The sequence below is a fragment of the Daphnia magna genome, linkage group LG7 (genome assembly GCF_020631705.1).
Source record: "Daphnia magna isolate NIES linkage group LG7, ASM2063170v1.1, whole genome shotgun sequence".
NCBI lineage: Eukaryota > Metazoa > Arthropoda > Branchiopoda > Diplostraca > Daphniidae > Daphnia > Daphnia magna.
The window spans coordinates 10,598,724-10,622,295 of record NC_059188.1 but is presented as its reverse complement, the minus strand read 5'-3'; the positions used below and the strand labels follow the sequence as shown (position 1 = coordinate 10,622,295).

At 40.1% G+C, this 23,572-nt stretch overlaps 6 protein-coding genes and 1 long non-coding RNA gene across 9 annotated transcripts; 3 read left to right on the top strand and 4 right to left on the bottom strand.

The window, feature by feature from the left end:
* Window positions 1–248: 248 nt before the first annotated feature.
* Window positions 249–4,359, bottom strand: LOC123474233. Its single transcript, XR_006648843.1, has 8 exons — window positions 4,220–4,359; window positions 3,986–4,163; window positions 3,711–3,904; window positions 1,530–1,728; window positions 1,228–1,395; window positions 762–1,143; window positions 544–680; window positions 249–474 (listed from the first exon to the last, which is right to left on the bottom strand). It is a non-coding gene; the product is annotated as an uncharacterized LOC123474233 (long non-coding RNA).
* Window positions 2,980–5,671, top strand: LOC116926248 (hatching enzyme 1.2). Its single transcript, XM_032933080.2, has 9 exons — window positions 2,980–3,235; window positions 4,062–4,176; window positions 4,253–4,353; window positions 4,437–4,533; window positions 4,623–4,752; window positions 4,850–4,917; window positions 4,991–5,119; window positions 5,187–5,286; window positions 5,379–5,671. Exons 1-9 carry the CDS (start codon window positions 3,230–3,232, stop codon window positions 5,551–5,553), a joined length of 921 nt encoding a protein of 306 aa, XP_032788971.1. The 5' UTR covers window positions 2,980–3,229; the 3' UTR covers window positions 5,554–5,671.
* Window positions 5,672–5,753: 82 nt separating this feature from the next.
* Window positions 5,754–7,325, bottom strand: LOC116926250 (WW domain-binding protein 2). Its single transcript, XM_032933083.2, has 7 exons — window positions 7,164–7,325; window positions 6,925–7,099; window positions 6,689–6,848; window positions 6,477–6,629; window positions 6,335–6,412; window positions 6,186–6,268; window positions 5,754–6,107 (listed from the first exon to the last, which is right to left on the bottom strand). Exons 1-7 carry the CDS (start codon window positions 7,217–7,219, stop codon window positions 6,054–6,056), a joined length of 759 nt encoding a protein of 252 aa, XP_032788974.2. The 5' UTR covers window positions 7,220–7,325; the 3' UTR covers window positions 5,754–6,053.
* Window positions 7,326–8,030: 705 nt separating this feature from the next.
* On the bottom strand, window positions 8,031–9,332 carry LOC116926254 (ADP-ribosylation factor-like protein 6-interacting protein 1). Of its 2 annotated transcripts, XM_032933089.2 has the most exons (6): window positions 9,153–9,331; window positions 8,952–9,085; window positions 8,762–8,895; window positions 8,582–8,685; window positions 8,431–8,515; window positions 8,031–8,368 (listed from the first exon to the last, which is right to left on the bottom strand). In XM_032933089.2, the coding sequence occupies exons 1-6, from the start codon at window positions 9,180–9,182 to the stop codon at window positions 8,238–8,240; spliced, it is 618 nt and encodes a 205-aa protein (XP_032788980.2). In that variant the 5' UTR covers window positions 9,183–9,331; the 3' UTR covers window positions 8,031–8,237. The 2 variants fall into 2 exon arrangements, with proteins under 2 accessions (XP_032788980.2, XP_032788979.2); XM_032933088.2 differs by having other exon boundaries at window positions 8,952–9,332.
* Window positions 9,333–9,523: 191 nt separating this feature from the next.
* On the top strand, window positions 9,524–10,902 carry LOC116926251 (ubiquitin-conjugating enzyme E2 S). Its single transcript, XM_032933086.2, has 5 exons — window positions 9,524–9,686; window positions 9,766–9,910; window positions 9,978–10,168; window positions 10,232–10,375; window positions 10,439–10,902. Exons 1-5 carry the CDS (start codon window positions 9,678–9,680, stop codon window positions 10,583–10,585), a joined length of 636 nt encoding a protein of 211 aa, XP_032788977.2. The 5' UTR covers window positions 9,524–9,677; the 3' UTR covers window positions 10,586–10,902.
* Window positions 10,231–23,503, bottom strand: LOC116926239. Of its 2 annotated transcripts, XM_032933068.2 has the most exons (8): window positions 23,257–23,503; window positions 21,477–21,621; window positions 20,663–20,771; window positions 17,854–18,700; window positions 14,864–15,060; window positions 13,455–13,959; window positions 11,471–13,382; window positions 10,231–11,397 (listed from the first exon to the last, which is right to left on the bottom strand). In XM_032933068.2, exons 4-7 carry the CDS (start codon window positions 18,663–18,665, stop codon window positions 12,962–12,964), a joined length of 1,935 nt encoding a protein of 644 aa, XP_032788959.2. In that variant the 5' UTR covers window positions 18,666–18,700; window positions 20,663–20,771; window positions 21,477–21,621; window positions 23,257–23,503; the 3' UTR covers window positions 10,231–11,397; window positions 11,471–12,961. The 2 variants fall into 2 exon arrangements, with proteins under 2 accessions (XP_032788959.2, XP_032788958.2); XM_032933067.2 differs by lacking the exons at window positions 20,663–20,771; window positions 21,477–21,621; window positions 23,257–23,503 and adding an exon at window positions 19,406–19,700.
* LOC123474232 lies at window positions 11,245–12,187 on the top strand. The gene is made up of 2 exons (XM_045176161.1): window positions 11,245–11,377; window positions 11,451–12,187. Exons 1-2 carry the CDS (start codon window positions 11,282–11,284, stop codon window positions 11,949–11,951), a joined length of 597 nt encoding a protein of 198 aa, XP_045032096.1. The 5' UTR covers window positions 11,245–11,281; the 3' UTR covers window positions 11,952–12,187.
* Window positions 23,504–23,572: the final 69 nt, after the last annotated feature.

The window sequence follows — 23,572 nt, the reverse complement described above, 5'->3', positions numbered from 1 at the left end:
AGCTTGAATTCTGTAGCAAAAAAGTGAGACAAAACAGGTTGTCGAATCATTAACAAACCATTTGAATAAAACTGTACAGAAAGAAAGGTGCGGAATTAAGCCGCAGTTATTGATTACATGAATAATCGAGTGGCTAAAATCCGGAACCTATGCAAAGTCAAGGGTTATATCTAAACCACTAACCCTCAAGCAAGAAAACAGCCAGGTAGCTGCGTTTTGCAACGCAACAATGTGTTTCGAAATATTTACCTTAAGTGGTTAGCTAGTGAAGCATTCTTCAAAAATATTTTTGTCGGGGTACCGCAGGCTCCTACAGACATCAAGCGGAGTGAGCCAATGCGGAAGAAATGCTTTCTTTACAAGGCTTCACAACTACATGACAATGCCACCATCTTTTTGTGACAGGCTGCAAACAAAACCAACAGCTGTTGAGTTGTTGGTATGTGTTGTTCACGTCAGATCGGAATCACCTATCTACAAATGCAAAGGTGAATGTTTTTGGTGTGTGATTCTTTTAGCGAAAATCTTGTTAAGAAACCATACCTCATTTATCGGTCAATGGCAAGGTCGTCTATATTGGTCCATCCTTTTCGACAACGTCGTAGGGAAGGTGGCATGATCTCTCTCATTCCCCGACTCTTGTTTATAAAATCGATGCGTTTGAATCCCTCCTGTTGGTACTTTACCATGCCGCAACATAGAACATTGCGCAAAAATAGGTAAATATCTTTTTGTGTATGAGTTACTATGATTAATCTTACCAGCGGTACGGCAAAAGGGGGACACCTACGGAGTAGTCTTGGAGTCTAGGAGCCGAATAAAAATTATGCTAAAAAAATCGAACCGAAAAGAACAAGAGGCAAAACGGTCAATGACCTTAAAGATATCAATTAGAGTGCAGTAGACGTAGGAACGTCAGTTATTCGTCGCAATCAAGAAAGTGATAGCTGCAAATTGTAGTCGCTCTAAAAAAAAACTAATATGAAAAACCGTACGTGACTTGAGGGACTAAATTTCTGGGCAAAAAGTATCAGCAGGACGTCCCCTGCAGCTACCGATATCTGTTTCTTGGAACTGTTTCGGTAAACATCAATGAAAACGATCGTTGATGGAATCGTGAATAATGGAACATCATCTCACTGGCTACTTTATAAAAAAAGGCAATTATTCATTGTGTTTTCGATAGCATAGGCAACCATTTTGCCAGATTAGGGACATATTTCAAACCATGTAAGTTGCCGTTTTCTTTTCTTGCCACCGTGAGCTTACGACTGAACTGCGCCTTTACTGCTCTAGGACGCACAAAACGAACGTCGACAAACGCTTGCGATGCAAGAAAAATGTCAGGACACGTGACGGGTGATTTACGCAAGGAGGAAAAGAAATGACGGTCACCTTCACGGATTGTTGAAAAATGAATAGTTTGCACGTACAAGTAAATCCAGGGAAGACGGGAAAGCGCATGCAAAAAGGAAATAAATTCGTTAAGCCGGATTGCAACGTAAACAAATACTTCAGCAAAAACTTACGTAATGGCGGCCAAGCTTGATTAATACCATTTTTTCAAAGTCCATGGCTTCTCAGATTTCCACGACCGACTACACAGAACGTCAGTTGCAACAGGATTTGGGAACAGATTCCATCCGATATCTTCGATTTAACCTTTGAGCCTGTGTGCGGGGTAGTCACCGGGTCATGGACCTTAGTGACCTCGCTAGTTCCTACTTCCTAGTAAATAAAAAAAAACGAACACTGTCAAAAACATAAAAAATATGAAAAACAAATAAATAAAAAATGAGCTCCAGAAAAAATGAGAAACAAAAATGCAATCATCATCTTCGGAAATAAAACCGGGCCCATTTGGCTGTTTACACAAGCCCTAGCGGCATGACCGTCTATGTAGTTGAAAGATAGCCAAGCCATGGGCATTTTCATGTCAATCGCTACTCCGTAACACTGACGGAGTGTAAAAGCAGGCAAATTAAACAGCACGCCCCCAATGGAGCCACGCAGAATAGACACACATCAAACACAATATCTTTGTTGACTCAATACGCACGTAGAAAAAAAACGCAGAGGGATGAATTGCTAATCAAACACTTTCAGGGCCAATTCATCTGCGTCACGGTGAAAAATTTTACCCTCAAGAAATACTATGATGAAAGAGTGAAATTCAATCGCCTGGACGTGATTGTACGATAAGGGCGGAAGATTAACGTTGGCATGTCAGCTATTGCCGTTGAACGAGAAGATCCATGGGCACACTACATTTTTTATTTTCTTTCGAAACCATTGCCAAGGACGCAGAGATGTTATCATTTGGTGCTAATGACTTGGTAAAAAAAAAAAAAGACAGGTGTGTGTGACAGAATCGAGTGGTTGACAAACATATTAAAATTAATTTTCTCGAATTGTTTGTTTCCTCTTTGACGGCCGAGAAATCCCACCTTCTGGAACACAAGATAGTTCGGATACGTTCAAGAGCGTAATCTTTGAACTTTCTACCACCCATGAAGGAACGCGTGTAACCCTCGTCAAGTTGAACTTGGATGTGGCTTTCTGATAATGACTACGCCCAACGGTTGACGTCGTACATCACTTCGAAGGGGGCTTCTTTCGATAGTCTTTAACAAAATGCTAGCAAAACTAATCATTAAAGAATAATATATGCAAGGGCGAAAGAAAGACTTTTTTTTTTGCCTTCGTTTGTAATCTAATTTTTTGCTTATTTATTCGTTTCTCTTTCCCTCTACCTTTATCGCTTCTTGTGAGATTGCATAGATTGGTGGGAAACTCGGCTGGTTCTGATGTTTCTAATGTAAGTGGCTCTCGCTTGCCGCAACGGTCAGGTAGTCCACGCCCATCTTTACCTTCAGACCCTCTATACTCGCTCTCTCTCTCTCTTTCTTTTCGGGCCTTTTTTCTTCCCTTCTGGTTCCAAAAGAAGATGTTAAAAAGAACTTGACCGTCTGTCTGTAGGATGAAAGACTTCAGTTGCTGACCAACCGTCTCCCAAGTTGCTCGAGTTGGCATATACTGGCCATATTAAGTACCCAAATTCATAGCTTCCTGACCTTTATTTCTTGTTTAGCGGTTCGTCGGATTTAGAGGGTGGCTTTAAAAAGAAAATAGGGTGGCAGCTCGGAGATAAGAAGCCACCGAGCAGCTTTTTGCAACAGCGGGTGGTGACGTGTTGGTTTTTCTTGTAATCTCGAAGAAAGAAAAAAATATGATGGTAAGTCCCCTATTCAGTGCCGACTTCTGATCAGGTTGAAAACTTTCATGGCACATGCCGCCGTTCCTGGTAATCGTTTAGACTAACCGACACAACCCGTTAATTGAATATGCACGATATAAAACAAGCTGACTCATAAGTAATTGTGCATTGCCTTCTGCCTACACGATTTCTTCGGGGAAAAAAACTAAACGGCTATGGACGGTAGCCTTTATTTGCATATTTCCTTTCTAGTCTCTCCTTGACGAACGAGGCACGGCTATTGACCTTACTGTTATTTTCAACCAAATTTCCGAGGCGGTAAAATGGAGCTTTCTTTTTAAGTACTAACATAACTCAACGCGCAGTCCAAACGTTATCACTGCGATTTCGACGAGCCAAAACAGAGGTCCGCCTTTTCTTTCTTTTAATGACGCTCTCGCCATGCAAAATCATTCTATAATAAAGTAGTCCATGTAAGAAGTAGATTTCTTACCTGTACAAATGCGGGACCTTGGCCTTGACGAGTTTGCAACTACTGGTTAAATCGGATGGCTGGCGGCTGCCCGAACGGATCAGTAGATTTAATGTCAGAGATTCCCCGGGATTGCCACACAGTTGCGACGCGTTTCAAACCAATTAATACTCGTAACGAGCAAACATTTTGAAACGCAAAGTGTCACACGTGTCCTAGAAAGAAAAAGAAAAAAACAACAGTAAAAGACAACTATTCCTGTTTTTTTTTTAAACAATCATCTAATATCGTTTTACCATGAAAAAATTCTTGATGACCTTGATAACCCATACAGAAGACGTTTAAGCATCATTGCACTCTTTTCTTTGGCAGCACTGCAGCGGATTGATGTTAATTGTTATGCTAGTTGCGTATTCGCTGGCAAGTCCTCTGCCAAAGCCAATGCCATTCCCAGAAATTTCTTCACTTTCGTTCCTGCAAAAGTCCGGTAAGTAATGGCTATAAATTTATGTTAATAACGAACAACTTACCTGATTTAATAATGTGATATTCACGTATCACAGTCGTTGACTATGATCGAAATGTACAGCTTAACCTGAAACAAGCGGACCCGGAGGTTAGCCCGGGGATGTGGGAAGGAGATATTGCCGGATTATCGTTTGACGTGATTACATAACATTTTTCCTCCAATGGTTCTGGCACTTACGATGTTTTTTTTTTTCTCCCACGATGACTTCTTTTATTCAGACGTATTATACTTGGCGTTTAGGACTCAGATTTGAAGTCTTTCCCGAAAGGCGCTGGAAGAATGCCACAGTCCCCTATCACATCAGCCACAAATACAGTATGCGTTCGCGATTTTCAGTTAGCGATAACAAGTTACCCTGCATTCTTTTAACTGAACATCACACAACTTTTTTTTGTTTGTTTAAGGCTCTATCGATAGAGAAACCATACAAACCGCTTTGTATACCATCGGCTTGATGACCTGCATCGATTTCGTCCCATACGACGGAGATGCAGAAGATTATTTGCTTATTTGGCCTGTAGAGGAACCAGCCGGGTAACGTCCACTTTTGATGATTTAAAAAAATATCCGCTAGTTTGTAGAAAACACACCAATATGCTTATTCAACTCTGGTTAAACGCTATCTACACAGTTGCTGGTCGTTCATCGGTAGGACGGGAGGGCAGCAGGTTCTGTCCCTACAGCCGCCAGATAGTCAAGGTACGGTCACGAAAACAGGTTTACAGCAATTCGCATTCAGCAACTAATGAGTTAAAACGTTATCACATAACAGGTCCGAAGTGTCTCGGAGGGCCAGGAAAAGCTATTCATGAAACGCTTCACGCCTTAGGTATCTTTCACGAGCAATCACGAGCCGACCGGGACGACTACGTAACACTCAACCGGGAAAATGTCATAAAGCGTAAGAAATTCCTTCAACATTTTCAACATATTCTTCACTTCATATCTTTTTTCCCTCTGTTGGGTAGCATTCTTGCACAACTTTGCCAAACAGAGTTTGGTTAACACGACCTACGATTTCGAGTACGACTACGCATCCATTATGCACTACGGAACCCATTTTTTTAGGTATCATTGATCATTCAAGAGAAACCCACATGCCAGCGCATATTTACCTTTGATTTTCTTTTTCTTGGTTTTTTTTTTGCTGGTGTTTAAAGTGCGGGAAAAGATAAACCGACTTTGGTGCCGAAACGTCGCGATGCCAGGATTGGTCAACGCGATGGATTGAGCCGGACTGATTGCTATAAAGTGAACAAGCTCTACGGATGCTTTGAACGTTCTCCTTACGAAAAACTCAAGTACGAATCTTTCTGCGACATCCTAGGTCTTTGAGCTCACTAACAATGGCCCCTTCATCGCCTGATCAATACTCCCTTAACGAACAAGAAATCTGGATATTAAAAAAAACAAAACGATACGTTAACAATAAATTATGTCGTGCCAACACTTACTTTATCCTTACCAAACACTTTTCTATCACTTTATGTGCTCCCGCAATTTGTTTACAAACCAAGTCCAATCATCCGAGCCGATGCGCGACAAATTCTCTATTCAAGGATACAATTTTCTTATTGAATACAAGAGCCAAAATGAATTTAAGGTCACGTGGGACCGACCATCTACACCCTAAAGCTATTAGACAATAATCGAAAAAACGACTAGAGATTGCGACGCAAACATAAACTACAGAATATATCCTCGTTAAGCGGGAATAAGGAATGCAATATAATTAGGTCGACACCGAATAGACGAGTAAATTTTGTTTTAAATATTTCAATCAAAGTATAGGAGAATAAAGAAAATTTCCAACCGTTCGGCGTACTAGATGGCTTTTATTTGTATTTCTTCTCTTTGCTCTCTTCATAGCTGGGCGGAGCTTCGTTCGACTAAAAAAAAATGCAGAAAAAAATTAACGTTGAAATCACTTTTGATTACATTGACAAGAAAAAAAAGGGTGTGCTTACGTATGCCGGAGGAACATAAGCGTAATGGGTATTAGGGTCGTAATATGCTGTTCCACTCGCAGCAGCTTCAGCAGCCTTAGCATCTGCAACAAAATAAAAAAAAATTAAGAACAATATACAGAAAAAGGAGTACACTCTTGATTTTCTACCATGTGCAGATGGTGTATATCCACCAGTGTTAATTCCAGGATATGGTGGAGGCATATCAGTCATGTAAACTGAATTTGCTGAAAGGAAAAATAGTTGGGTATGTTATCTGATTAAGTATCCAATGAACAGCTATAAACCTACCAGGAGGAGCATTAGGAAATGCATCAGATGGTGGAGGTACCCACCCATAGTAGCCACTTGGAGGAGAATAGGTTGGTGGAGCAGCATCATGCCAGGGTCCAGTGGGTGGCTGATAGGCTGGTGGTTCATCAGTGTACTGATGATTACGTTTTGCTGCAAAATTAGACATTGTATGAAAACAGTTTTTTTAAATCACCAAAGATAGAGTATACTTAATCCAGCAGCCTGCAACATTGCTTGACCATATTCAATGGCACCACCATGTTTGAAGTGGAGCTTGAACTTGACTTCTCCTATCCATCCACCATTGGGCTGTGCACGTACTTTGCCTTTGATGTAGTTTGCTCCAAACATTGGTTGCTCTAATTCAACCTATCAACAAGAACAAGAAATTTTTGTAATTATTATTATTATTCCACTTGTCTAGGGATAAACAAGATAAACTTGCATTTTTCATAGTGCAAAATGGAAAGCTGAAACTAAGAAGAGGATCCTTTGCATTTGAATTGTTAAAAATCATCCTGTGTGTTGTCAAATAAAGCCTTCCTGCTTTATCACCCTTAAATTCTGGTTTATCTTGTCCGCTAAACTCCATGACGACGTTATCACAGTACAACAGGATGCTGAGAAATAAAAAAATAGATAATCAATCATTTAATGAATTGTTACATGAAGTTAATAACTTACCATTCTCCAGAATAAATAAGCACACCATTGTTTGCGTGGGCTGTATTCAGAGACATATTTAAACTCTGTATTTCACCACAAAACGACGAGCTACGATACAATTCCGCACGTTGTAGTTCGTTCCTTCTAGATGCAATGACAAGAACGTCGTCAATGTTATGACGAAATCCCCCACGAAAAGCCCTCTAGCGGACTATAAGATTTACCATTTTTTTCATTGACCCAAAAAGAAAAATGACACCATTTTTCAAAATTAATCGACAATCAAATAGTAATAAACAAAGTTAGAAAATCCTGCTGTAAGATTTTTTGCCTAGTACTGTAGTAAAAAACTTCGAAAATGATGATGCCATCAGTTTTAGTTAGACGCCGAAATTCAAATTTTTTCCAAGATCTTCTCGTTTTCGTTCAATGCTGGGCATAGCAACTGCATCTGTATTTGTACCTTTTTTCTGTTTTGATTCTGAAGAACGATGGTGGCGGTGAAATTGATTCCGCCATCCTCTTAATCAGGAAAACAATTTTCTATGGAAAGCGAGTTAACGCTGTCAACTGTGTCTTCAGCTGTTTCAACTTTTAAGCTGCTTTTTACGCCCAGCCACCGACTTTTTCATTAAATACTTTCAAACTGGGAAAAATTCCATTCTCAATCGGCACTAAAAAGCAAGGCTCTGTGTTATACTTCCAGTTTTTCTCACAATTTTAACAAACAAGGTTTAAAAATGGAAAAAAATAAAATAAAACGTTCCTTTGAAATCAACAAAGACATGAATAGAAAATAATTAAGGGTAGTCTTACCAAACGCGAAAAATTGGTCAACGCTCCGCAAAGTCTATAATGCAATTCAAATGAAGTTTAAGGAAATGATTTCAGTTGGCATTTTTATTACAGTTCCTAATTACTGAATGATTAAACTCAAATGTACAATTAATAAATTAATGTTTACATCAATACAAACCAAGGAACTGAACCATTGAGTACAAAGACTAGTATGCCAAAATATCTTTAAATGTCTCCAATGTTATCTAAAATGCTTAGAAGTGGATGGAATTCTGGAGACGTTGATTTTATCGTTCAGTTACTTTTGACAGAATTCTTTTCTGTGTACGATCGTATTCCGTCTGTGATTCGGTTCAAAAATACCGAAAGAATTTTTTTTGATACTCCATTGTGTTTGACACCAGGGTACAATGCAATGAGTGTTACTAATAAAAAAATAATAATATCTTTGAACAATAAAAAAAACTAACAGTTAACATTATGATACCTAGGGTAAGACATATAATCCGGTTGTTCACAGTATAGCCTATCCAAGCTAAAAGAGTACAAAATGAAAACAGAGACAGGAAGTACTAGACAAAAAATTACAATATGGGTTATTATGAAAGAAATTTTAGTGCAGAATATTAAGAAATTACCATTTTAGGCCGTTTTTCTTTGAGATCCATTAAGTATGCTATCTGTTTGCAGATGTTGTCTTGTGTTTTAACTAGAGATTCACATATTATTTCAAACTGTTTTTCTTTGCATAGAAAAGAACCATTACATACATGAAAATTAAGAGGTGGCAACACATATTTGTATTTAAGAATAAATACCTTTGGCTGCCGTCCAATGCTGTGGATGAGAGATTGACATAGTGATTCTGGGAACAATATAGTCAATCAAACTTGCTAGCATAAAAAATAAAGAAATGCTGGTGATGATTGGTGGGTCCCAGTACCAGTACAATCTAGTGAAATATAATTAATAATTCAAAAGAAAAAATTGACTGGGCAGGAACCTTACATAAATATGGTGCTAATAGTTCCAATAATTGGGGCAGGATACCAAGGTTCTGTCCATATTAAAACTGGATATAGTGCAACGAGAAATACACGCCAGGTTTCTATTCGGCGTTTCAGAGATTTTATCCTCTTTTCCTGGATTTGGACATCACCAAATATAGCCAACATTTTCATGTAATACAAATTATTGCAATGTAGTAACCTGGTCTGATACCAAAAGGATATCAGGCATCTTATAACCTAAAAATACAACAGTTTTCAGAAACCAAGAGCCCGAGACGGCACGTAATGGGAAAGAGTAGGAATAAATATTATGGCATGTGTGAATAGCTGAAAAAGTTCATGATTCATGTACAATGTTGACATGGTTCCTGAAAATCGGAAAAGTTAGGAATAATCGAATATGGAATATCCCATCAACAAATTCCATTTCCTGGGCCACTAGATGGTTTTTTACTAATATTTTTGCGTTCAAATTTGATTTCTAAGGTTCAAAAATCTGAACTGTGAACTTATTGACAAATTTAAATATTTAACATTTTAGTTTTTTTCAGGCAACGTTGTTCTTGTTGTCCTTCTCTGAAAGTCAGCCTTAACATCTTAACGCAGTTAGTTGGTATTGTTGGAAATTCTAACGGTCGTGTCTAGATTTTTCAAATTTTTTTTCCTCCGTTCTTCGATTTTTGTGAGCCCATTACTAATTTTTGTCCGTTTTTTTTTTACCCTCATGGCTTCAGTAAGTTTATTAATTTTAATTACAGTTCCCAGTATAAGGCAATACAAATATGCGCCCATTTTGAATGTTAAAATTTTAGGTTTCGTTTGAAAACTTGGCCCCTCAAGTTAGTCGCCAAATTTGCAAAGAATTGCAACACCTAATTAGTGATCCACCTGAAGGCATTAAAGTTATTCTTAATGAAGAAGATATTTCTGATATTCAGGCCATTATTGATGGACCAGGTAAGAAATTCTCACTTAAACAAAGCTTTTTGTATTTATGGTCAATTATATTTCTTTTCCTCTTCAGCTGGTACACCCTATGCATGTGGACATTTTAGAGTGAAATTAGTACTTAGGAAAAGACTTTCCTTCTGGCCCACCAAAAGGTTTTTTTTAACCAAGATCTTCCACCCTAATGTCTCGCAACAAGGTGAAATTTGTGTCAACACCTTAAAAAAGGATTGGAAACCCGATTTGGGTATCAAACACATATTTTTGGTAAGTTAATTTAATGTCTGTTGACTCGGTGAGATCCAAAACTGATTATTAATTTACTTCCAGACTATTAAATGTTTGCTGATTGTCCCAAACCCAGAGTCAGCTTTAAATGAAGAAGCTGGCAAGCTCCTCTTGGAGCATTATGAAGATTACTTTCAAAGAGCAAAAATGATGACAGAAATTCATGCCAAAATTAATCAACATCAGGTAAGCATGCACAATAATTAAGTATCATGCCGTTACACTCATCCTTATGTTGGTTAATTGTAGTCAAGCATTGATACACATTTGAACGAAGACACGAACCTAGCGGAAGGGCCGACAGCATCAAAGAAAGCAGCTACTGATCGCACAGTTTTAGCGGATAAAAAGAAACCCATCGTCAAGGACAAAAAGAGAACGTTGAAAAGGTTATGAACATCTTGTACAGAACTGCCTTTTTCTTCCTTTCTTATGCTCGTTCTTGCAACGATTTCAAAGTATCCGTAGTCTTTCTCAGCGATAAACTCATAAATTCAATTATCCCATCCCTTTGAATTGTTTCGTTCCCGCACTTCTATGCAGTGCGAGTTATTTAACGAGCAAATCTATCCGTGTCTAGTTTTACACTTACAGAGAGGAAGAAGAGTGTTGATTCAGTTTCCTATTCTTCCTTTAATTTTATGCCAAGGTTTTTTTTTGTGTGTTTTTCCGTTTGTGAGGTCGAAGGAAATATACAAATTTGCTGATAAAAATCACTAACGTTTTTGCTGCAGGCTCGTTACAGACACTGGAATTTCTCGAGATTCAGAAAGGATTTTCCTCATCAGCTGAGTTGTCAAACGTACACAATTTCACTAACAAAAATTCTTCGATTTATTTACAGGTCTCACTTAAACAGTCCTTGGATTTGGGGCGTTTCTTGGAATCATCCTGTAATTAAATCTCATTCGTGGAATCTTGTAGTTACCTTTTTAAAGGGTAATCACCCTGCGTCCGCGGGGTTAAGCACCACTTGAATGGGGGGAATGACCTTAACGCATTTTTGCATAGGACAATCCCAGCGCACTTTCACCTCATTTGATTCATGTCGTCGGTTGTGTATCGTGTGTCTCGTACAACTTTTCGCATTCGATGCGTCTGTGCATTTTTCTTGTTTTATTGTTCGTGACGTGGGTGCGTGGGCAACAACCGCCCGATTATGGCAGTAACGTGACAATGTTGTCTAAGGTAAACTATTCTAAGATATTCTATTCCAAGGTTCAGAGTTTCAATTTTGTTAGTTTTGCATACATATTTGCAGGAAAATTCAGGAATTCGTACCAAGAGAACGGTGACTTCTCCAACGGCCCACCCCTCACCGGAGCGCGTAGTCGTGTTAACAAAACAAACGGAAGTGGTATCATACGCGATCCGTAAGCTTCTCAGCTGGGAAGTGCAATGGTTTTACGTCATGGCTCGAAAATCGACAGCTGAAGTGGTCGTTTACCTAGTCGTGGGCGTTGCAGTAACCTTCATCATCATCTTGATCCCGCTAGTGCTACTTGTCAAAATACTGGTTCCACCGTTGCCGATTTTCGCAGGAAAAGAAATTACCGATGACGATAAACCTGATTTCTCGCTTCCGTACTGGATGGATCAAACGGAATCTTCGGCGTACGAACTAGAAAAGAAACACAAATGTTGTTTTGATAAGAACGGGCGGGAAAAAAGATCTGTCCGCTGCTTTCCTGTGACAGACAAATATCCCTGGGACGATCCTTGTGCGGAAGACTATCGTAATCACGACTATAAATTGCATTAAGGAGACAAATAACGACGTTGTATTTTTTTTTTTTGCACACAAACCACACAATTTCATTATTTAGAGACAAAAAAAAAATGGGAAAAAGATAGTTTGTTGACTTGGAAGAGTTTTTTGAACGATGGAGAAACATCTATTTTTTATACAAAAGCATTTGAAAAAGAAAAAAATGGCGAGTTGTTTTCTTTTTTTTTTTTTTTTTAACCAATTATTTAAGATACCCAAAAAAGGAAGAACCCTAATGTACACGTCATTGGTTCAATAGAGACATGAGGGGAAAAACAATTTTTTAAAAGCAGGCGGATCAATACGACGCTGCCATGTATAAGCCACGGATTTGATTTTTTTTTTCTTTCCCGAAATACCAAAAAAGAAAAAGAAAAAAAAATCCGCAATCTTTAGTTTCATGGAAAAATATTCTAAAATTTTCAGATTTTGATTTAAATTTTAAATCAAAAATTTTTGTGTTGTTGTGATGGTGACGGGCGTAAAAGCAAACAGGCGTTAAAAATCCTGCGTTCCCTGAGGCAATCCATTTCAGCCTTTGTTTTTGTTTTTTTTAAAGAAAAACAAAAAATCGCAATAATTCATTAGCATGCACATAGAAGAGAGAAAAAAAAAAATGTTCACCCCCCGCGAAATCTGAAACTTTTTTTTTAGCGCAAAAGGAGAAGAAAAAACAAAGATTTTGAGTGTCTCGGATGGCGAATCGATCCGATCGGAAGAATATGTATAATGTATATACGAGACGCGTAGGAACTTGTCAACAAAATGATTTATGGTCTTTGCCGAGTTGTTTTTGGAACGGCTGCAACGAGTTCCAATGACTTTTCTTTTTTTCCCTGAAAAAAAAAAAAATAAAGAGACTCTGCCAAATTTCTCCAGAAGGTACGCGCAATCCGAAGACGATAAAAACAAAAAGGTTTCAAAAAAAAAAAAAAGAATGTGCTATGAATGGACATTTCATAACAGCATTAATTCTCTTAGGAAAAACTAAATTATGAGCGATGTCATAATTGCGCCAAAACTTGGAGATTCTGTGAGTTGGTTGGTGAGGAGGAAGACGGCTGATGGTGAACAGTGGGAGACGTCGTGACTGTAACCAAAACGGGCGACGATTGGCCGTTGTGGCAGCCGAGCACCTGACTGGACGAATTGGTCTGCACGATCGTGACTGTGTTATTATCCTTGTCTCGTTTGCTCGTTTGCGAAAGCAGCCCTTCGTCGAACGGAGCACTTTTGATTTTAGCTTCAACCATCGCTTGATGATGAATTAATGCCTCCGTGGACGGCGTTGGCTCTTCCGCGCGTTGCTGTTGCGGCGCTGGCGGCTGAGATTCGCTCCGGGCTTCAAGAGCCGTCGAGGCACTACTCCTCGATCGGTAACTTGGCGGACGGCTAATTTCGCTCTCCCTAATTGGCAATGACGGCCTGCGAACAAAACAAACAAAAGGGATCGATTAAATTTTTGAATTCAAATATAAGCATTTTTTAATTGATTACCTGACAAGAGTATTGGCTTGTGACCGATAGGTCGGCGGAGGCGAAACGGGCGGTACCGTCACGTTACTAGCGGCCACGCACGCCCGACTAAGAGGCGTGCTGTGCTGCTGCTGCTGCTGCTGTTGTTGTTGTTGCTGCTGCATTTGTTGTTGATGTCTATCCCGATCGAGTAACAATAACCTTAGCCGATATTCTTGCATGGACGCCTGATAGGACGGCGGAGGAGGCCGATATTGGAATTCCGGATACATCATGGCGGCGTAAGGATGGTGAGGCCGTCCGTAAGTCGGCGGAATTCGTGAGAGAAAGCGACGCCCACTGGGCTCAGCCACTCCCCCGGCGTTCGTTAATCCAGCTCCGCATTCGCCATTTTCCGCCACAGGCAATCCGCCAGCGCCCGTCATGGAGGATCCACCCAGTCCCATCATGGCCCGGCACGACGGGGCGTCCTGTGACGTCAGCCTCCAGGCTATCGTGCTGACCGTGATCAACACAATGCCCACACCTGCAACAACAACAACACAATTTTGATTGAAATTTTCACGGAAAATGTTGGGATTATGGCACGACCCATTTCCAGATCATCAAGAGGGAAGTTGTTCTATTATTCCGGTAAAACGGATGCAACTCCTAGCGGGTTAATGCTCTTTCCCCCTCCCCCGTCTAACGTCAATAATCAATGCACACTCACGATCGTTCTGTTGCGAACCGGTTCTACATTTTTACCTTTAAATGCAAATGTTTTTGTTTTTGTTTTGTTTTTTTTCTAAGTTTTCTTTAGGGGCCAAGTTGGAGAAAGAAAAATAAAAAGGGCGTTTTGAAATTAGATTTTTATTTCTTACAAATTTTTTGTTTTCCTTGCCGTACGTCAGATGGCATTAGCTGTGATAAATTACCCGGATGAATAAATAAATAAACGGGTCGATAGTTTCAAACGCCGACGATTTGCTGAAGGAAAACTCAAATTGAATGTGAGGAAAAGAAACGGGCAGATGAAACCCGACTGAGATGAAAGCGCACAATTCAACTGTCGTCGTAAAGGTGGAGAAAAAAGGAGGGAGTTTTCAAATATTGATGATTCGCTCAACTGCTTCTTACCGAATGATCCCATCAGACACATAACAATGGCCAAACCCCGTCATGAGTGAAAGTTCCCTTTTTTTATGTCTTTTAACTCAAGTATGAAAAAAAAAAAAGGAATTTTATTCTTTTCCCCCCAAACTTTCCAACTATCGCAAGAAGAAAAAAAAAAATTCATAGTCAGCTGCTTCCTTATTATCTTCCTCATTTCCAAGCAACGACTAGTTTCTAAATTCAAAAAATCTGAAAAATAATATTTAAATGCACTTTTCACCGTGCACCACACAAACCTAAACTCCTAAATTAAAATTGCGTAATAATCAACTTACCAATCATGAGAAGGGAGACGGTTAGGTGTTCCCGTCCGGAAGATCTCATGGCACCGAGGACAGTTCCGACAACAGCGCAGCAGATGCCGACAAAAGCGATCATGACGATGAACCAGCGAATCGATACCGTTTGCGTCACCATCACTCCGCAACATGATTTACCGCTCTCTTCGCCAGCGTACATCGATCCTCGCGATCTATTTCCAGAAAATTATTTTAAAAAAATATTAAATTGATCATCTCAACAGTGTAGGACGGATGATCGTATGGATCTCACTCGCTATGAGAGTACCGTTAGTAACTGTCTGATAGTCCCTTTTGTGTCTACAAATAATATGAACCAGTCGTACAATTAAGTCCGTGCGGAAGACGTTTTGTCAGGTAGTTATGGAAACGTACCTTCTTCATCACTTGGAAAGAAAAACAAAATCCAAATAAGGTTATCATACACGCCCTGTGGACGGTTTTGTCGGCTGAATGAGGTTACCGACAAAAAAACAAACACCAAAGAAAGAGGGCCTTTGGCATTGAGTCATGGCGTGTCATTGAACTTTATCATGATAAAAAAAATTTATTTTTTTTTCCCGATGGCGACTTCATACTTCAAGTTTTTTTTTTTTGTCACCGGCGGAAGAAGAAACAGACTAACTGTTAATTGTGCTCGTGTGATCATTTTTGTTTGAATGAACCTCCCCCCCCAAAAAAAAAATAGTGAGAAGAACTAACAGCATTGTGGTTCCTCTTGCTTTTCGTTGCTGATGGGTCTCTCTCTCTTTTGTTTTGTTTTGTTATTATCACGTTACTTTTAGTTTTTTTTTTCCCGTCATTTTTCCACTTCATCTATAAAAACATTCCCCCCTCCATTTTTCTTTCTCTAGGGTTCACATAGCGGAGCTCTACGAGCATTTGAAATGCACACACGCAAGAGAGAGAAAACTCATTACGATGCTGGGAAAAATGAACGAGAATCTTTCGTGTTTTCACCATGAAATCGTTAAGTGGGTTGACTCTCACCGCCCTCCCCGAATGCTTTCTGATCTACCATACAGCACACACGACCTTGCTGAGAAACAAAACATTCACACACAACAAAAACCAAAATCTTTAGTTTCAAATTTGGGCGGGGACTTTCACTCTCCATTTAAGGAAAAACAAATAATAATATTTAAAAAAGAACAACTAAACGGACAAGACGCCAAAAGCGGGGAAAACTGTCCGACCGTGACTTTGACGAGACACGACATGATTTCCATGTCGTCTCAATGTCCAAATAAAAAAAAATAAAGGAAAAAAACAAAAACTCGGTCACCAGCCTCTTTTTTTTTCCATGTACACCGCATTATAATGCCCTTATGTAGGTCGCATTTGCATACAACCCTGATATTGTCGTCCACTGCGTTTACCGTTATTATAATTTAACATCACTAAAAGAATCAAAAAATTGTCTTAAAGAAATGGGGTTTACACACAAAATCTGTGCCTCGAAATCACGAAAATGTGCGTGGCTTTTCTCTTCTGTTTTGAGTGGCTTAGCACATTCCGCTAGAGAGCGCGCAGAAGGGCGATCAATACCACATGGAGAAAAAGGGAGAAATCAGAGGGGAAAAACTGCTGCACAGACCTGAAAAATGTTTTCCCCGCGCATACAAAAGAAGCGAACTAGAGGGGAGGGAGGAAGAGAAGAAGAATCATATTGTTGTGTGTGTGCAAGAGGAACGAATATGAGAAGAGGGTGAAAAGAGAGAACCCTATTCATGTAAAATGAATGCTCAGAAAGAAAGAAGAACCATCTTTTGTAAATGATTTCGCAGCCAAGAATGTGTACGGCCGAGATAAACTCTCTACGCCAGCTCCATCACTATAAATGTTGAATAGGGTAAAGGGAACGACTGTAAACTTTTAAATGTCAACGGACACGGACGGGAGTAGGAAAAATCAGGTTAGCGGGCATCGTGCCAGTCGAACGGCGCCAGCAATCGTGAGATTGCTCTTGTGTGTGTGTGTGTGTGTATAGTGGCTATACCTCGTTACGATGTCAGATGAACGCAAATGTAGGACGTCTTTTGGTGTGCGTCTTTTCTAAGCCAATTGAGGTCACAAGCCCATAACTCCGGGCAAAAAGAAAACCATTCGGCCCCAAAAATAAAAAGAGATTTTGTTGGGGGCTTTATTTCTCTTTATTGTCGGGTCGTGTGGGGGGAAGCTCTCCGGCACTAACAAAAAGGACAGCCTAAAATCTCAGGTTCAAGGTTTTTATGTTGATCGAGAACCCCAAAAACGGACAACACACAAACCGTTTTTGCTGCAGCTGGAAATGTTGTGAAAGGAACGAAACAAAACAAAATTCCCCCTCAAAATCGATACAGGAGACCCCCCGCCCTAGTTGAACACACAATATCCTTATTCTACATATCGACTCTAGTTGCATACTATTACATCTAAAAACATTTGAAATGTGTGTGTGTGTGTCTATTCGAAACGAGACACCAAAAAAAATACAGAGTTTATCCCTATAATTGGCTTTATGCGTGTGATGATTTAAAAAAAAAAAAAAGTTGGAAATCCGGCGGAAACCAAACAGCTCCGGAACTATTTTGTAAGATCCTTTTTTCTTTTCGTTGAAAAGGGCGAAAGCGAATAGGTTCTTTATCCTAGTCGAAGGACAGTAGAAAGAGAAAATGGTGTCAACCTTGCACCCCCTCAAACCGCAAATGATGACGACGTTAGGCAACGCACAACTAGAATTTTTTCTCATCCAAAAAATGTGTTGTACATCGGAAAGCTTTTTGCGGTCTACGTGTCCCTCAACAACAATCTAAAAAAACAACAAACAAGAAAAATCGTCTTGTGTCGGATGGAAACGCCTAAAGCCTCCGCGGAATTGCACGCAATCAAACGAAAGAAGAAGAAGAAGAGTAAAATGTTACAAACGCAAAAAATGAGAAAGAAATAATAATAAAAAAAAAAATAAGAGTTTTGAATTAAATTACCTTCGACCACCGGCTGGCGGCAAGGTGAAACTATTGCTGGCTGCTAAAAGTGAAGTAGTGCCTCCGCCAGCGGGCACTACTACGGCCGGAGTTGTGGTGGTGGAAGGAGGAACCAATAAGCCACCACTGGCGGCCGTCGGCCCGATGGCCATGGGAACGACGGACAATGGGACGGGCAATGCCGTAATGGGGATAGGTCCCATGCCCATGCATCGTTCGCTATTGTGTGGCAACGTCGAATACGGCGGAGGCATGTGGGCGTTGAGTATGTCGGGCAGATGATCCGAGCTGCTGGGCGAGACGGGCGCAGCCAACGAATCAACAGACAATTCCGTCTGATCGTGCAACGCCTGCTGGACGTGTTGCTGAAGCGGTTGAGCCGGCACCTGTGAGCGTCTGTGGCGTCGTTTCTCACGTCGCCTCCGCCGAGGCGGACCGACACGTTCCAACTCGGTGACGGCCTCTTCCACACCACTCAATCCACTCTCACTCAACTGCGAGACGGGCCTACTCCGACGGCCACTCGGATCCAATAAGATGCCTGACGTCGTCGTTGTTTCATTGCGGGCGTTTTCAACGCGCACGTTTTGCTGAACAGAAACGGAATCCTCCATTTCCGTTTGGCATTCCGTCGACACGAGACGTCCCCGACGATCGCGGCTGGCCGGCTGTCGGTTCGATTGCGTCGGTAATGTTCGGGCAAACAAGCTGGGCAGCGAGGCGCTGATCGGCGCCCGGACGACAGATGTTCGTCCCCCAGCGGCGCCGGAAGCGACGCCGCCACCCGTTGAGCTGGAATGAAGGGTTGCCATTGGTAATTCTCCTCTTTCCCTTCACTGCCAATCAACTGGAATAAAATAATAATACAAAAATACATTAATCAGAATTGACCATATCCAGCTGGGGAAACAATGATACATCACTTCCAACGAGATATCGATCCAAAAAACTCATCCGATTCTATTTTTTAACGAATAGAATTCGTTTTTCCTAAAAACCGATGGGCTAACGGACGACATCTTTTTATACACACCCGGAAGAGAGGAAAAAAGGGGGGATTGTAACGTGTCGGAAATTAGAAAGTTGATCCATCATGGTGGTTCTTTTTGCTACACATGCATAAAACTAGGCAACACAAAAATTCTCTCTCCGGTCTGATAACGAACAAAGAAATACCGAAAAAATTTACGGATGAAAGGATAATAGAGAGAGAGTTTCGTTTGTTTATAGTTTACGTGCCGCTTTTTCCATAAGCATCCGACCGACAATCTAAAAAAAAAAAAACAAGTAAAACAAAAAGTAAAAGCTCGAAAATTATCGATCCACCCCCTCAAAAATACGAAGCTGTTGCATTTTTGGATGAGAGCAGAAATAAAAAATTTAAAAAAAAGTCGAAAAATCATTTTTCCTTTTTTTTTTCGAGGAAAAAGAAAAACTGGCAGGTACATGAGAACCTCTTCGTTTTTCGTTCCCCCAACTATACGCGTCCATTTGCCTCCGAGCTAACCTACGACTGTACAATAAAAAAAAAAGAACCCTCTCTTTGTCATACCTCTCGATGGCTACACACACACACACACAAATTCGTGAGCGAAACAAGAGACAAATCCTCGTGTGTGTGTGCACACTTTGACGTTTTGTCGATATTTCAAGAACACATCGTGGCCGCACTAGCAGAAGTAACCCCACACACACACACACACAAACACACAAACACAAATTTTGTTTCTTTTTTAGCGATTAAAACTTTTGTTGCAATGTACAAAGAATTGGGACGAAAAACCAACGTTCGGAGAAACACAACTCGAGGCTCGGAGCCGCGTCTCCTGACTGAAGAGCATTGAAGACTAGTGGAGAGAGAGTAAATGGGATTTGGGGGGAGAAGGGAGGACACTAGCGCCACCGCTAACGGCCTGAAGGCTTTTTAGAGGACCATACGAAAAAAAAAGCAATGGCGTTCGAGTCTACAATATCGACATTTTCCCCAAAGAGGCACACACACACACACACATAAATGCATTCATATTGTTTTGCGCTGCAGAAAAAAGAAGAGAAAACTACTGGAATAAGGGGAGGAAAGAAAAGAGGCTAAAACTAATTGGATTGTTTAGACAAAAAGAATGTATCACCACTAGAACTAAACGAAAGAGTTGATTACACGCAAGAGACCCCCGGATCTGCTCAAATAAACATAAAAAGGGCTTTTTTTCAGTTACTTTGAGTGCTATCCATCTATAGTTGACGTCATAAAAATTGATGATGGTCTCTGATTACACGGAGAAAGTAGAGAGAGCCTACATTTTGACCATAAAGCACAGGAAAATACGAAGAAAAGCGAGAAAAATCAACTGGTCATTTCTTTTTTCGCTTCGTCGGAAATGCTCGTCTTTCTTCTTTTTAAAAAAAAAAGTATCTTTTTGATGTAGACGGAAAATGTTTTTCTTTTGTCTGCGCATTGAGCAGAACGAACCTTAAACAAGAAGTTCACTGACCACTTCTTCCTTTTCTTTACCTTCAATCATTGTACGTGTAGCTGTCGTAATCAAAACGGCTTACACACACACACATGATACTACCCCCGAAATGACGAAAAGTCTTCTTGCTATTATTTTCAAGTTCCTTGAAATACTTATTTGCCACACACATACACACCTGCGTACAGGTAACCGTTCCTGTCAATTAAACCTCTGGTTGCTGAGAAAACAATACCTGTGACACACCATCGAATTTCGCCAAAGTGTACGCTGATTTTTTAAAACTTCCACATTTCTTTTCAAGGTTGAACGCAAAATTACAAAACATTTTTTACCTTTATTTTTCCCGAACCACAGTGGGAAATCAGAGTATCCTTCGGAAATGTAATAAAACGTAACCATTTCTTTCCATTGAATCCGGGTTGGCAACTCTGTTTATGGTATCTGTATTTACAAAAAAAAAATTTTTTTAGAATTTATTTATTTTTTTTAGATTGAAAAAGGTTTTTTTGTTGTGTGGATGAGATCAGTAGTCCGTAACAATCTGACGCGCGTGTGTCTATTGGGGCGATGGGTTTTACGCAGCTGCCCGGTGTGTTACATTATGACTGACGAGCATTTCCGTTGAGCCGGACGCAATGTTTGCCCGTTTCCCGTTTGGGTTAACTCTTAGTTCTTAGGGGCATACAGAAAAAAAAAAAAGAGAAAGCACACGCTAAAGGAAGAAAAAAAAAAGAACCGTTCGGCCAACAATTATCTGCGGTTACGCCGTGGATCGTCTAATCACTTCCGCTTTTTCGGTCCCAATCTTTTGACCTTTTCCATCTAACAACCCCCCCCCCCCCCAAAAAAAAAAAAATATCCCCAGTTTTTCTTTAGCTGATTTCCCTGGAGCTGCATAGTATTAGACTTGTACGGAAAATAGTTAAGTAGTCCAGTGATGACGCGTCTTTTGTTATTGGCCAGTTTTGTTATGGCGATACATGTCCAGGAAAGCGGACCAACAATCTCGTGTTTTGCTTCATTGGTATATCGTCATATTCTACTTCCATTTACGTCGACTGTGTTCGAAAGCTGTGGCTATTTGTGGGTCAAAAAATCTCGAGAATTGATGATGATAAATGCCATTCCGTGGGAAATTCATTTTACCTTGCCACTGGAGAAGAAAATGGACCATAAGTTTCTCATCCGGAGCTGCATGTGTTGTACATTAGTCGTCGTCAACACCTTTTCTCTAATCAGAAGCTTGAAAAAAAGGGGAGGATCATCATCCAGGTGTTGATTGCCCCATCATCTGTGAGAATAACAAAGAAAAAAGTTGCATTCAAATTTGAAATAATTTTATTAGTCTTCTTGACACGGTCAACAATTTCCCTTTATTATCTTCTGGGCGGTAGCAGCAGCTTTGAAAAACATCTGCTTTCAATGTTAAGAGAATGTCAGTAAAAAGCGGACAGATATATTTCCTTGCCCCCTTCCGTGACGGTCTAACTTGTGCGACTACAAACAAGGGAAAAGAACTTTGGAGTAGAACACAAGGATTTGATACGCTCGGCTGGACTATCCAGAGCTTCCATCATCATTAGCAGCATGGTGCAAAAGACTTTCGGTATATGCTTTCACTCTCACCGGCTTCCCCTGCCAGTATGAAAAGCTTTCTAACTATAAGACGATGATGTTCTCATAATTATTTCTCACACATTAGCATTTTTGCGGGAGAGAGAAGACAAACGTGAAAGTTTTGCCGCATTGTCTTTTCTCTTGTAGCACATTTTAATTGTGAAATTTGCATATCGGTCAATCCGAAAACAGAAAAAGGACATATGCCTTACTATGATCACTAGAAGGAATTCGAACACGACATGTTTGGCTTCTTTTTTTCCTCGTGTTTTACGGTGGAACGAAAGTGAGCTGCGCGAAAGCCAGTCGCACAAGTTGAAAAATTCTCGACTGATTAATATCAAGGGCGGATTTAAAAAAAAAAAAAAGGGAAATTCATCAACTTTCGCCCAAGATCTATATTTTACCCTGCAATGAATTTACGGGGGGGAAATTATAATTTAATAAACCAACATTGACCCGCATGCACTCGAGTTTTAGTTGATATTATGAGGAGAACGTGCTTCCAATGATTAGACCACCCGGAGTAAAGACATTAGATATGTGTACGTTTCTTTTTATCTCTACTTTTTTGTTTCCTCCTCTACCGTCCTCTAATGGTGTTGATTTCCAATTTCAAAGCCTGGGATTCTTATCGGGATCAGATATATCAGCATACAGTGGGCGGTTAATGTCCAGAAAGTTCAAGTGTTTTGTTATCTTGATGATAAAAGTTTAGTTATCTCTTCGTGTAGTTTGGTTCACATCAAGAGATAATTTTTTTTTTAAACAAGAGATAAAAGCTTGTTGAGAACTCAAAATTCCTTTGAGGATCAGGGAAACTACTCGACTGGAAAGAAAAAATTTCTCTCGGAAACATCTGAAATTCGAATGAATGAATTATCCCTACGCCACGCCAGTTTCTCATACATCTGTATTACCAAATATAAAAAATGGGAATTCATGCAGTGTGTTCTAAGGACTTAGATATATACATAAGCCGGTTAAGGAAGAAATAAGCAGTTTTATGTTTTTTTCTCACTTTTCTGCTTTTTAAAAGGGGGGAGAAAAAAACATATTTATTCAACGGTCAGTAACATCTGCTGATGTTTTCCTACCCACCCTGGAGAGGGGCAATAATAACATACCGAGAGAGAAAAAAAAACACTCACACGTATAGACGTATCTGAGTTTAAGTTGAATGTAGAAGATAATTGAAAGCAATAGGCAACTGAACCCAAAACATGTTGCTTCCCTTTTTTCTCTTTCCCCTTTTCAAGTCACCTATTGTTTGTGTGTCGCGATTGTATATCTTTTTTCTAGTTTTTACCTGAGGTCCTTTTCCAGCTTTCCACTCGCCAATTTGTTCCAGGTGGCCAAAACGAGGATGAAAAGAAACAGAAGAGTTGAAGATCTCCAAACTCGTTTTATGACTGCTATTCGTCAGTGTCGTGACCATCAGCTTCTTTTTTCACTATGGATACACACCGGTGAGATGATTTCATTGTGATTAGAATGGATGAACTCCGGAACGTCGAACAGAAAAGAAAATCATTTGCCCTTCAACCAGACACCACGTGCAAAATGCCCTTCACACTTCGTATCATTCACGACTCATAGATGGCTCTAGGTGATTTCCGCAATTT

Bases quoted from the DNA above. Each gene is read 5' to 3' on its own strand.
- LOC123474232 (XM_045176161.1), top strand. From the start codon at position 11,282: ATGCGTCTGTGCATTTTTCTTGTTTTATTGTTCGTGACGTGGGTGCGT. The intron at 11,378-11,450 runs GTAAACTATTCT...ACATATTTGCAG, and splicing joins ACGTGACAATGTTGTCTAAG to GAAAATTCAGGAATTCGTAC.
- LOC116926254 (XM_032933088.2), bottom strand. From the start codon at position 9,124: ATGAAAATGTTGGCTATATTTGGTGATGTCCAAATCCAGGAAAAGAGG. The intron at 8,896-8,951 runs GTAAGGTTCCTG...ATATTTCACTAG, and splicing joins ACTATTAGCACCATATTTAT to ATTGTACTGGTACTGGGACC. The intron at 8,516-8,581 runs GTAATTTCTTAA...TTTTTTGTCTAG, and splicing joins AAGAAAAACGGCCTAAAATG to TACTTCCTGTCTCTGTTTTC.
- LOC116926239 (XM_032933068.2), bottom strand. From the start codon at position 18,665: ATGGCAACCCTTCATTCCAGCTCAACGGGTGGCGGCGTCGCTTCCGGC. The intron at 15,061-17,853 runs GTAATTTAATTC...TTCTGGAAATAG, and splicing joins CCGCCAGCCGGTGGTCGAAG to ATCGCGAGGATCGATGTACG. The intron at 13,960-14,863 runs GTAAGTTGATTA...TTGTTGTTGCAG, and splicing joins CGTCTCCCTTCTCATGATTG to GTGTGGGCATTGTGTTGATC.
- LOC116926251 (XM_032933086.2), top strand. The intron at 9,911-9,977 runs GTAAGAAATTCT...TTTCCTCTTCAG, and splicing joins GGCCATTATTGATGGACCAG to CTGGTACACCCTATGCATGT. The intron at 10,169-10,231 runs GTAAGTTAATTT...ATTTACTTCCAG, and splicing joins GTATCAAACACATATTTTTG to ACTATTAAATGTTTGCTGAT.
- LOC116926250 (XM_032933083.2), bottom strand. From the start codon at position 7,219: ATGTCTCTGAATACAGCCCACGCAAACAATGGTGTGCTTATTTATTCT. The intron at 7,100-7,163 runs GTAAGTTATTAA...TTTATTTCTCAG, and splicing joins CTTATTTATTCTGGAGAATG to CATCCTGTTGTACTGTGATA. The intron at 6,849-6,924 runs GCAAGTTTATCT...TCTTGTTGATAG, and splicing joins CATTTTGCACTATGAAAAAT to GTTGAATTAGAGCAACCAAT.
- LOC116926248 (XM_032933080.2), top strand. The intron at 4,177-4,252 runs GTAAGTAATGGC...CACGTATCACAG, and splicing joins TTCGTTCCTGCAAAAGTCCG to TCGTTGACTATGATCGAAAT. The intron at 4,918-4,990 runs GTACGGTCACGA...ATCACATAACAG, and splicing joins ACAGCCGCCAGATAGTCAAG to GTCCGAAGTGTCTCGGAGGG.